This window comes from Zeus faber, assembly GCF_960531495.2.
Source record: "Zeus faber genome assembly, chromosome: 2".
Taxonomy (NCBI): Eukaryota; Metazoa; Chordata; class Actinopteri; order Zeiformes; family Zeidae; genus Zeus; species Zeus faber.
In genome coordinates, this window is record NC_137189.1 from 41,615,521 (window position 1) to 41,628,562 (window position 13,042).

At 48.3% G+C, this 13,042-nt stretch overlaps 1 protein-coding gene across 1 annotated transcript in view; it reads right to left on the minus strand.

The window, feature by feature from the left end:
- Nucleotides 1–4,324: 4,324 nt before the first annotated feature.
- mbd5 (methyl-CpG binding domain protein 5) overlaps nucleotides 4,325–13,042 on the minus strand; it is a gene marked incomplete at both ends in the record, with an annotated part of 26,267 nt that continues 17,549 nt past the window's right edge. Inside the window, 5 exons of the mRNA XM_079996890.1 lie at nucleotides 4,325–4,387; nucleotides 6,331–6,406; nucleotides 6,596–6,669; nucleotides 8,611–9,753; nucleotides 10,142–10,389. Of these exons, the coding sequence (XP_079853016.1) occupies nucleotides 4,325–4,387; nucleotides 6,331–6,406; nucleotides 6,596–6,669; nucleotides 8,611–9,753; nucleotides 10,142–10,389 (1,604 nt within the window). The remainder of the gene's footprint in view (nucleotides 4,388–6,330; nucleotides 6,407–6,595; nucleotides 6,670–8,610; nucleotides 9,754–10,141; nucleotides 10,390–13,042) is intronic.

Consider the following 13,042-nt stretch of genomic DNA (forward strand, 5'->3'; position numbering starts at 1 on the left):
TCCCGCGCGGCGGTCGGGTCCCGGACCTGCCCCGCGAACCGGAGCCCGGGACGAGGCGTGGAGAGGGGCGGGGGGCTGACGTGAGATTGCACTCGAAAGTGGCGCAATCTCTCTCGCTCACGGCCGCTCCGGAGCCGCCAGGACGACGGCGACGGCGGAAATAAAGCTTCGGAATCCAAATCAGGAGCGGAGGCGGGGGCGGGGGCGGGGGCGCGTTCGAACGGAACACGCGTCGTCCGCGCCGGGGTTCGCACAGCTCGGTTCGCGTCGCCGAGAAACACCCGCAGCGTCCCGGGGAAGCAGGCGCGCCCCCGTGATGATGATGATGATGATGATGATGATGGTGGTGGTGGTGGTGGTGATGCTGCCGCGGCGGCGCGCTCCGCTCAGCATCAGCACCGCTCTCCGTCCCGGTGACCCGTGGGCGCTCGGCCGCAAGGGGGCGGCGCCGGCCAGTGCAAGCTTCGGAGTGATCGAGATGGTTGTTTATCGAAGGACGGTCGTTCCATCGTAATGTGCGTTGGACGTTTCAAAATTAACGTGTGTGGTTTTTTTTGCTGTTGTGACGCCTGGATTTCTCCCTGGGGCTTCGATTGGGTTTCGTCGAATTCGTGCGAAAACCGATTGAAAACACAGGTGGAAAATCGGATGGAATCGGCCGATTATACTGACATTTCACATAGGCGTTAAAAAAGTTAATTCAAGGACTTTCAAAGTACTCTTTTAAGGACTATTTTTTTCATTTTCATGCAAAACAAATATATTTTAATTGTGCCCGTTATCAGTTAAAATACATCTTAGTCTCTATCTAGTCTATTATTAGTATAATATATATATATATATATTATTAATCTCAATGTTATTTATAATATATATATATTTCTTATAAGTGTGTATTTCCAGCCACGCTGGATTAAAGGTACATTTACCTGGCAAAAGCCGTATCGTCAAAACAATTCAGGAATTGGTTTAGTTAGGTCACAATTTAAACAACAAACAAGGGGGAATACCGCAGCTTTTCAATTATCAATTTTTAGGACTTTTCAAACACTTCAGCCCAAATGGGACTATGTTAGGGCTTTTCCAGAACTTACATTCCTGGGGACAAAATTCAAGCACCTCAAGGAAGGAACCTTAAGGATCCCTTAAGACGGTAACGATGGTGAGGGAATCCAACAAAACACGCAACGTGCCAAGTGATTCAAGTAAGAGTGACCATGTTTTTTTTTAATATCTTAAACTTCTGTGCAACATTGTTCAAAATGTTACATCACTGCATGACCTGTAATGTTTCACAATATTTACACAAAAAAAATGCTGCTTACATCAAACCATTAAAAATAAAATAAAAATAAACAAAACCAAAGAAAATAAAATCCAAACAATTCCAAAATGATGGGACTCAAACTATCCCAAGCCCACATTAAATGAAAAAAAAAAAAAAATGCAATCAAGTGCACGTCATACTTCACACGAGTCTATTTTTGTCAAATTATATATTAGTGAGGAAATATATACTCGTTCACAAGTTTGAAAAACAAAAAAATACTGACAACGAAACGTTTCTGGGGGGTGGGTTTAAAGAGCAAATGTGATGAGAAACAGAAACAAATGTCATGTCAAATACACAAGTTCACTGGCATTTATATAGACATGAGAAACACACCCACGCAACCCTGGGCAGTCTGGGGTCGGTTTTGAGAAAAACAAAAACAAAAAAAAACAGAAGAAAACTACCCAAAACTAGACATCTTCACACACACACACAATACAGCTTGAACCCTTGACCACGCAGACGACTCAAAACAGCCTCGAACACATCCGTCTTAAAAAAACAAAACGGGGGGGGGGGGGGTTCTTTAAACACACTGGCTCCCACACATGATTGCACACAAACAGAGGAGTTGGGGACTTTTTTGGGGACAGGTGGGTGGGCAGAATGAACTTAACCAAAAGAGCTCACGGGACCTCTGCACTGGCCGATAAAACGTTACGAGAAAAATGTGTGTGTGCGTGTGTCTGTGTGTGTGTGTATGTGTAAAGGGGGGGGGGGGGGGTGACTTGAAATGGAGCCCTCACCGGAGATCACAGTAAATATAGTGTCGGGTGTGGAGTGTGTTTGACTCGGAATTGACTTTGAAGGAGAACGCAATGGGTGGGAATTCAAGGTCCTCGGCGTACGGCCGCCCAGGGGTCAGGGGTCAACAGTCAAACGCAAAAGATACCCAAGTCAGGACGACGTAGCGACGCTGGGGGGGAAAGGACTCGGAAACGTCACGCGACGCGGTGCAGTTTGCCTGCGGTTTAGTATTGCACGTTAGGTCTGTAGTGAATTCGGGTGAGGGTTTGACCCAGAGGAAGCTCCTGCCTCCATTTCAAACACCCCGATGCTTCCCGGCAGTTTCCAGGGTAACGGGGTGGTGGTGGTGGGGGGGGATCGCCATTTTTAAGCTGTTTTGGGAGCGGCCAAAAGACGGTTTCGGCTCTCTGCCGCGTAGTGTTTCAAACTGCATTCATCACCAATACAATACACCGGCCACATTCGCAGACACGTATATTCATAAATAGTATCGTCTGGAGAGGCAGATATTGAGAAATAATTTTCTATACTTAGAAATCCGTTATCTAAAAAGATACTCGTAACAAATCAAGTAGCGAACTACATTGTTTAAAAAAAAAAAAAAACAACAAAAGCAAACGTTATGGATTTCATGAAACGCTTGTTTCTTCTTAAATAGAGGAAAGGGGATTTTTTTATCATCAACTATCTGTATACATGAGCTGTTCACATGTTAAAAAAAATAAAAATAAAAACACAAACCAAAACAAAAACATACATATACACATATAAGGCTTGAGTTTTCAACTCTTGGTAGTATTATTGCCATCTAGCATGTTTGTAAAGCTTAAAATAAATATGAAACGCTGTACATAAATAATTTACAACAGACACACCAAACCAAAAGAAGAAAAACAGAAAAACAAAACAAAAAAAAAAACAAACAAAAAAATAAGGCCCCTAATTGCAAGAAATGCTTCACCGTTCATACAACTTGAGTTAGTGTTCCTTATTACAATCCACACTTTGTTACTCTACCTAACACAGGGGTGGGGAACTTCCTCACGCAAACGCCCGTTTCCTTTTCCTTTAATTGCCATATCCCAAACGGCTATAACAGAACAGACGCAGTGTATGTTTTATAAAGAGTTTTCAGTCTAATTTACTGACGAACGAGTCGGCGCGACATGCAAAACGCAGGTTAGTTCATAGTAGTCTGGTGTACGTGGTTATTAATCCCGAGCGGCTCCCCACCCCTGGTCTAAAGCTATAGATGTTGCAGAGAATGACTACAGTATTGGAAAACCTCTGTGCTGAGGAGCACGCGCTGGCATAAAAAAATAAAAATAAAATAAAGTAATAACCCCCCACGTCCAAACGGGGGGGGGGGGGGGGGAGAGATCTCTCAGACGCAGCCCGCAGTCGTTTCACTTGCTGTCGGCAGCGGCGGGGGTGGGTGGAGGCGTGGGGGGTCGGGTCGGGTGGAGGCGTGGGGCACGAATCAAAAACAGCCCGACTGGTGCGAAGTGGCTGTCGCGAGGGAGGGAGGACTCGCCAGCTCTTCCTTCTCTGCGCTCGCCGCTCGTTCCTTTTCCCAAAACTTGAAAAAAACAAAAATGAAAAAAAAATAAATAAAGAAAGAAATAAAACCCCAAAAACCAGCCAGACCTACACGTGTACACATATAAAAGCTTTAGGCGTCATTCGCTCGTATGCCCGGGCACACCTGTGTGTAGAAACGAGGACATTGGTACACTTCTGCTTTGTTTTTGTACAATAAAAAGATAAAATGTGCATTAGGTACGCTCGTACACCACATTGTACAATATTTACATACAATTCTTAATAGCAGGAAATTTCAGGATTGCCTATGTACATATTGAAAATGTATCAGAAATATTTGGACTGTCTATTTTTCTTAAATATGTAAGGTACGCTCGTCGTCTCCCCTCCGCTTGTTTTTTCGCTTTCGTATAATAGAAAAAGAAAACAACAACAACAACAACAAAAAAAACAACCAAAACAACAGTTAATTCAGTGAGCCGGAGACAAGGTTTCGACTCCTTCTCCTCCTCTCGTCGTCGCGGTCGAAAAACCGTCGTCGCCGTCGGTCGGGTCAAGTCGACGGAGCACGGAGCACGCGTCCGTGTGCAGCACCTGGCGGAGGTCAAAGGTCAGGTCGAGGAGGGGGGCGACGTGGCGAGAGGGGAAAAAAATAAAATAAAATTAAGGAAAAAAAAAAAGGCTCCGAGGACACATCGAGTGTTATCTGGAGATCTTCCTCCGCTTGGGCTTGGGCAGCTTGACCTGCCGCTCCCTGGAGGGGATCTGGTGAACCTGGAGGGGGGAGGGAGAGAAGAGAGGGTGAGAAAGTGAGAAGGAGGGGAGCATAGGAGAAGGGAGGGAGAGAAAGAGGCAGAGGTGGGGATAAAGGGGAGGTGGAGAGATAGAGAGAGAGGGGTGAAGAGAGAGAGAGAGAGAGAGAGGGGGAGAGAGAGAGAGAGAGAGAGAGAGAGAGAGAGAGAGAGAGAGAGATAGAGGGGGAGAAATAAAGATGGGAGAGAGAGAGAAGAGGGTGAGAAAGTGAGGAGGAGGGGAGCATAGGAGAAGGGAGAGAGAGAGAGAAAGAGGCAGAGGTGGGGATAAAGGGGAGGGAGAGAGAGAGAGGGGTGTAGAGAGAGATAGAGGGGGAGGAAGAAAGAGAGGTGATGAGGGGAAAGAAAGAGGGGGGAGACAGAGAGAGAGAGAGATAGAGGGGGATAAATAAAGATGGGAGTGAAAGAGAAGAGGGTGAGAAAGTGAGGAGGGGGGGAGCATAAGAGAAGGGAGAGAGAGAGAGAGAAAGAGGCAGAGGTGGGGATAAAGGGGAGGTGGAGGGAGAGAAAGAGAGAGAGAGAGGGGGGTGTAGAGAGAGATAGAGGGGGAGGAAGAAAGAGAGAGGCGATGAGGGGAAAGAAAGAGGGGGGAGACAGAGAGAGAGAGATAGAGGGGAGAAATAAAGATGGGAGAGAGAGAGAAGAGGGTGAGAAAGTGAGGAGGAGGGGAGCATAAGAGAAGGGAGAGAGAGAGAAAGAGGCAGAGGTGGGGATAAAGGGGAGGGAGAGAGAGAGAGAGAGAGAGGGGTGTAGAAAGAGAGATAGAGGGGGAGGAAGAAAGAGGGAATGAGGGGAAAGAAAGAGGGGGAGAGAGATAGAGGGGGAGGAAGAGAGGGAATTAAGGGAAAGAAAGAAGGGGAGAGAGATAGAGGGGGAGAGAAAGATCCAGAGAGAGAAAGAGGCAGAGGTGGGGATAAAGGGGAGGGAGAGAGAAAGAGGGGTGTAGAGAGAGCCATAGAGAGGGAGAAAGAAAGAGAGAGGGGATGAGGGGAAAGAAAGAGGGGGAGAGAGAGAGAGAGATAGAGGAGGAGAGATAAAGATGGGGAGGGAGAGAGATGTAGAAAAGGGGATGGAAGGAGAAAGCGGGGGATTAGATGGAGGAAGGGAAAGAAAGAGAGTGATGGAGGGGAAGAAAGAGGGGGAGAGAACGTGGCAGAGGGGGAGAGATAGAGGGGGAGAAACAAAGAGAGAGGGAGGGAGAGGGAAAGAAAGAGTGGAGGGTAGCGGGAGAGAGATAATGGGCCGGAAATAAAGAGGCAGGGAGGGGAAGAAAGAGTGGGTGAGTAGTGGGGGAGACGGATAGACACATGAAGCAAGAGAGAGAGAGAGAGAGGGAGAGAGGGGGGGAAACAAAGACGGGGAGATAGAGGGAGAGAAATGAAGACGGAGGAGAGAGAGAGAGAGAGGCACAGACAGGGTTAGAGGGAGAAAGAGGGGGGGTAGGTGAAAAGGGGGATGAGAGAGGGGGCGGAGAGGAAGACAGAAAGAGAGGGCAAGAGAGAGTGAACGAGTGAGGACAAAAGGGAGGGAGGAGGATGGCCCATAGAGAGAGAGAGAGAGAATTAGAGAACGCCCATGTCACAGAGTGGCAGCCGGACCAACAGACTCAAGCTGAACTGACAAGGCTTTCCTACGAGGCTGCGACAGAGGGGGAGACGAGGGGGAGGAGGAGGAGGTGGAGCGGAGGGGGAGAAGCAGGAAGTAAAGGAGAAGCAGAAGAAGAAGAAGAAGAAGAAGCAGAAGAAGAAGAAGAAGCAGAAGAAGAAGAAGCAGAAGAAGAAGAAGCAGAAGAAGAAGAAGAAGAAGAAGAAGAAGAAGAAGAAGCAGAAGAAGAAGAAGAAGCAGAAGAAGAAGAAGAAGAAGAAGAAGAAGAAGAAGAAGAGCAAAGACACTCACTGTGCCTGATATCTTGTCCAGCTCGCTCATGGCCTCGTGTATAGCAGCTTCCAAATGATTATTTAGTTTCCCCGGCCTGCGAAACAAGGAAAGGAAAATAAATACGAAGAGCAAAATCAACCTCAAACAAAGGAGTTCACTGTGTTTCAGAGGGGGGGGGGGGGGGTAAATAAATAAAATAAACAAATGAAAAAGAATAACAATAATAATCCATCATATTGCAATGAAGACTGGGTATTTTATTCGATTATTATTTTTGACGTACTTCCTGTTTCTCTTGGCGGCCCGGTCGAAAGCCTCCAGGTCGTGAGTTAGTGTTTTAAGCTTCTCCGGTTCCACCTGGGGTGAGAGAGGGTGAGAGGGCGAGAGATGGCGTGAGAGGGCAAGAGAGGGCAAGAGAGGGTGAGAGAGGGTGAGAGAGGGCGAGAGAGGGCGCGAGAGGACGCGAGGGGTCGAGAGAGGGCGTGTGAGGGCGCGAGAGGGCGAGAGAGGGAGCGAGAGGGCGAGAGAGGGCGAGAGAGGGAGTGAGAGGGCGAGAGAGGGCGTGAGAGGGCGCGAGAGGGTGAGAGAGGGCGAGAGAGGGCGAGAGAGGGGGCGAGAGAGGGCGAGAGAGGGCGAGAGAGGGCGAGGGAGGGCGAGGGAGGGTGAGAGAGGGCGAGGGAGGGCGAGGGAGGGGAGTCAGACGTCAAGCTGGCACTACATTGCTTTTTCAATAAGAGCGCCCGTTTCCACTTCACTGAAGTTGCTCCGAAATCAAACAAAAACAGAGAAAATGCCACAGGCAAAAAAATGGAACGGAACATTTCATTTTTGCCGCCTTTGCCGGTGTCGGCCCAATACAGTGAATGACATGTGACCCATTTATTTCTATAAGAAGCCACTAAAATGTTTAAGACGTTTTTTTTCGCGGCCGCCGTCTCTCCCAAGGAGGTGGCCGTGTTCCGCCGCCACGGGGAGGGGGGAGTATTCACCTGGTTGCGATCGGCAAACCTCACCGCTGGGTGCCGGTAAATTCTGCACGCTGCACCTTTAACACTTAAAATGACAGCTTGTCCTAACTTTGACCCCGCAAGAGGCCAACACAGCCAGAGCAGCTCTGCCATTGGTCAAATTCTACCGAGGCTGAAACCTTTGGCAAAGCCTCACGGACACTCGCTTTGCTACCGAAAACGAAGGTGTTGAGCTCAATGATTTGCTGCAGTTGTAGTTTATAGTTGTAGTTCCGAATGTAGCGGCATTTAAAACTAGAAACTAGTTTTTGTGTTATTAATTGAACTTGCCATGAGGACGGAGGATTTTTTTTATATCTTTATTAGTCCAACAATGGGGAAATTTGCAATTTCTCTGCATTTACCCATCCCAGTAGCCGACCTATCTAGGAGCAGTGGGCTGCCAATGAGAGGCGCCCGGGGAGAAGTTAAGGGGTTAAGCGTCTTGCTCAAGGACACATCGGCACGCTACCAACGCAAAACCATTTTCCTGACAGCTGTATCTCCCAGGTAACAAGCGTCCACAGACTGACCTGGCAAGTGAACAGGTAGTCTCAACGGGGCTGACGGGGTGGCACTTAATTGCACGGTACAAAAACGTGACAATATATATTATGGGGCCGAAAAATGGATTGAAATATCAAAAAGGTGCTATTTTTTATTTTTATTTTTATTCACATGCTTCAAACACCAGAGGGAAGAATCACCAATCCGACTCGATTAGCGTCAAAGTTGACGTCACAGACACAACCCAAAGCGCAGGTCGCCACAGACGTTCACTCAGAACACGGATGTGAAGTGTTACATGACGCCAGAGGCCAAAAACAACTCTGGTGGACGCGTTTACAGCTCCGCTTCCTGCATCGAGCCAGCGGGCGAAAGATATGGCACAGAGCACTGGAATTTGAAATTCTGAGAAATGATTTTACTTTAAGAAGCGTTTGCATTTAAAGACTGATTTATTTCATAAGCGATTGAAATATTTGCACTTAAATATTCAAAAATAAAATAGAGGTGTAAGAAATGAAACCTTATTTCATTGTTATTGCACAGTCGATGCCTGAGGAATAAAGAATGTTCTCCAGCCGTAACTCGTTTCCATTCCGACCTTGTTAAAAATACTGTGGCTGTACTGTATTGAACCATGATCCCTGTACCGTGAGATGAGTGCATCGCTACAGCCAAGGTCTAACACACACACACACACACACACACACACACACACACACACACACACACACACACACACACACACACACACACACACACACACACACACACACACACTCACCTTGGCCTGCTCTCGCAGCTGCATGGCAGCGCAGCTGTGCACCTGCTCTTCCCCGGCTAGCTTGGCCGGCCAGGGAGGGAAGCCCTTCAGCTGGCCCCACACCAGCTCCCCCATGTTGAAGGTCCGGGGGCGATAGTGAAGCAGCTCGGAGGAGGGTGAGTCCGGTTGCCTCAAGTCCTCCTCACTGCTCAGACTCTTAGTGTCCGAAGGGCTGGGCGCCATGCCGTTAAAATGGCCGTTGTAATGGCTGTAGTCCTTCGCTGTGGCCAGCGGCCCCTCCAGGCTGGTGGAGGATCCAGGAGACTGGTCGTCCCCGATCAGCTCCTGCCGTGGGAGGCCCAGCACCTCCCCGTAACCCCGGGTGGTGTACTGAGGGGCGGCTCCGTTGACATGGAGGCAGCGTTCCACCGTCTGGTCCAGACGCTCCTTGTAGTTGGTGGGCGTCCGGATGCAGTGGTATAAGCGATAGCTGTCGTCGAGGAAGGCCTTGTCGGGGGCCACGGATGGGCCGTGGTCCTGGGGGCCCTCGGCGGGGCAGGGCGGGCCGGGCGCCAGAATGCACGGACTGCTCCTCACCTGGGTGGAGCACTCCAGGAACTCCTCCCCGACGCCCCAGCTGGCGGCGCTGTTGCTGCTGCCGCTGCTGTTGTGAGCCTCAAACCCCCCGCCGTGCTGTGCGTCGCCATCCCACTGGCCCCTGGGAGTCCCCCGGCCCGGAGAGCGGAAGTAGTCGCCGGCCTCCGAGCCGTCGGGCGTGGCCTTCCCTGGGTCAAGGTTCTTATGAGCCCGCCCCGCCCTGCTCTGTCTGGACCTGGGCTGCTGCGACAGGGTGTCGCCCTCACGGTGGCCATGGAGGACGGTGCCGGCGGCGTGGGTGGGGTTGACGTGCTCTCCGATGGAGGCGGTGAAGGCACTCATGGCGCTGAGGGCGGGCACCGGGCTGGCCTGCGTGGTGCCACTCACCGTGGTGGTTATGGTGACGTGCACGCCTTTGCTGGCCGCGTCCACCACGGCTCGGTAGATTGCGTCCACTGCCTCGGGGCCGCCACCGGGGCCCGGTGTCCCGGCCTGAAGCCCCTCTGCCTGGACGGGCAGCTCTCGATGCTGCCCCTCTCCAAACTGGCCGTGGGGCATCCCGCCCGGCTGAGGACACACAAGGAGGCCAGATGTACTTTCAACGCTAAATGCTCTCCATAACTAAAATACTAATAAAGAACTTGAGTTTGGGAGATTATTCTCAAAATGGGAAGGACGTTATGTTACACCATGCTAACGTAAGAGACTGGAAACAGGAAGTTGCCCCGCTTCATTTGCGGTTGAAAAATAAGAAGCCAATTCTTTAAATTAATTGTTGACACGCCCGAAAACTTGTTAGTTGAATATGGAGTGTGCTCATTTTCTCTCTCCATATTTTTTAGTCATTTCATTTATTTATAGGTATCAATTATGTATGAATTATTTATTATTTTATGCGAATATAAGTGCATCTGTGGTTGTGGTGCGTGGGAATGCACGTCTGCCGCCAGCTCACCTGGTAGTTCTGGTAAACGCAGGCCATTGAGCCGGCACTGGTACCGTCTGGATAGGGGGAGTTGTCTGAAAAGTGCTGCTGGCCGTGGTAGGGGGTGCCCTGGTGTGCTGGGTGGGCTGGACCGCCCTGCTGGATGCCCGGGTGGAGGTGCTGCTGTTGCTGGAGCTGCTGCTGGTACATCTGAGCCCCAACACTGCTGATGTGGGGCTGCAGGCCTCCCATGCTGCAGCTGAGGGATGATGGGTTACCTGTGGAGCACCCAGGGTGAGAGGGCCTTGTTATGGGATCGGGCTGTGGATCAACTTGGCGGAACTACATACATCAGAGTGCATCAATGTATAGAGATTTATAGTGACTCTATTAAATAAGTCTCGATTTACGTTGCAGGGTTTCCGAGTCCTTTGCGATGCCTAATGCAGCGTTTCCGTTATCCGGTTTTTGACCAGGAAAATCTGATGAAGTCCGACATATTTATATCTCTCCGGTCTTAACGTCCGGTGAAAATAATTCCCTCTCAGCACATTTTGAATAAGTGCTAGCCGATAAAACGATAATTATTGCCATATTTTTTTCTTCGACGTTGAAATAAAATGGACTTGATCATTTTGATAACAAAATTCCGCAGATCCGTTCATTTCCGTGTTCTGCAAGTTGCAACGGTAAGCAAATCAGTTTGGATGATCTAAAGCTGACCTTTCACCGTTGTCAGCTGTCAATATATAGAAATATATCGACAGCCGAAATAAGCCACGCCCGCAGGCTGCGTTTGTGAACACAGTACACACAGAGTGGAGAGAGTGCAGCATCCACATCTTGGAGGAGAAGCAGAAAGATGATGATGTCATGTTGACAACTGGACCACATCCATCCATAGTTTGGTGTTCTTTTGGATATTAAAGTTCCGGCCCAAAGCAGATAAGCCACGTTAATATCCATTGTGTTGTAAAATATGTCGACGAGCCGTCCCCAAGAAGAAGGATGACACCACCATTTATTATTTATTTAGAACTACTTGCCATATTTATTTTGTTTTTATCAAAATTGTATTTAAGTGAAATGTGAATTAAGCAGCTGCACTTGTTACTTATTGTTCACAGAAATCATTTGATTTCAAGTAGTAATATCCGCAATATTTATTTATTTATTTTAAATGGCGTAAACTGACGGGCCATTTTTTTTTTTTATATTAAACAGAAAATGGTCTAAATCGACATGGCTTCATGATTTTATTCTTTATATAGCCTGCCTATCACAACTCAATAAACACAGATAATATTTGACTGGAATCTCTCCCATTTGTCCGGGACATTGAAATCTTCCAGGACACGTGGACTGGCGCCAACTTTTTCTAACGGAAACTCTGGCCTAATGTTTAGGCTTTGATCAATTTCTCCTGAAGAAGGTAGTAGATCACACACTGAAACTGTCTTGAGCTGTCTTTATTTGCCGTGTGCTTCTTTGTGTGTGTGTGTGTCCACAATAGGTTGACTGTACTGTAGGCTGCGGAGCGTGGTCCGCTCAGCGTTTCTCCAAACAAGACCGTAGATGTGTTGATTTATTTTCCGACGTTTCCGTAATTGAATGAAACAAAAAAGCCCCAAGCCCCGCCTGCCTTTTAAATTAGGCCCTGTAGATCTAATATGATCTTAAGATTCGGCAACTGGATTGTTTATTTCTCGCCTCAAATTTATACAGAAACATATTTTAGTGGAGTGATAAGGCGAATTCAGCGAAACTTTCCAGAAAAAACACAACAGAATCTAGAGTGAAGCTCAAAGCCCATTGGCTCACACAACCCGAAACTTGTGCTCAAACCCCATTGGCTCACAGAACTTGGGGCCTCGGGAGGGTGGCTCCTCCCACTTAAATAGAGCGTCAGGAAAAAGATTGATTTAGAGGCATGTTAAGAATGCATAATCTGAGTTGTATTTTCAGCCAAAAACTTCAAAAACATGTTTTGGGGAACAGAGACCTATATCAACTTGTGCAAAAAGGAGCATAATAGGTCCTCTTAAAGGTAGGTTTCACACTGTATTGTTCAAACTTCCCAAAACCTGACAATATAGACAATATTAAAATTCAAAAAATGTCAGCACTTTCATGGACTTTTGCAGCCAAGGTAACAGTAAAATGAAGTTTTTGCTTACTGCGGTGTAAAGCGGCGTATAACTGTGGTATCGCATGGTGCTAACTTGTTTTGTTACATAAGGAAGTAAATACACAAGGAGTAAAATAAAATAACCTACTTCTAAAATAAAAACACAATGTTTTGGCGCACCAATCACAGGCGTAGAGCCACAAAAATATATAGTTATGTTGACAATGATATATTGAGGGGGACAACTCTGGGTTTCCCAGGAAGGAGGGTCCGGACCCCCCTCCCGTAACTTCCGCCCCTGGCCGTGCCCCGCTCATATTCGTATCGAAAAGCCGAATCCAATTCGACAAAATTCTCAGTTAGCTACAGCCATAGAAATAATGAATAATCAGACACACACAAAATAAATCCCCATACAGTATATTTTAATGGACTGTGGATTCGTCCAGCCGAGCCCTTCTCCATGTTCCGTGGCGACAGATCGGGGGAGTCGGGAAATCCATGGGTGGAGGCGTCCGCCTCATGGTAAACAACTGCTGGTGTAACCCCAACAACACCAAGTCTCTCTCCCGCTCCTGCCCGCCCAACCTGGAACAGCTGACAATCTTATGCCGTCCATTTTATCTCCCCCGGGAATTCAGCACGGTCATCATCACAGCCGTTTATATTCCACCGCAAGCGGACACCGACACAGCACTGTCGGACCTGTATGATGTGTTGTGCGGATTTCACAAACAAACATCCCGACGCGGCTGTGGTGGTGACTGGGGACTGTAACAGGGAAAACCTTAAAAAAGGTTCTG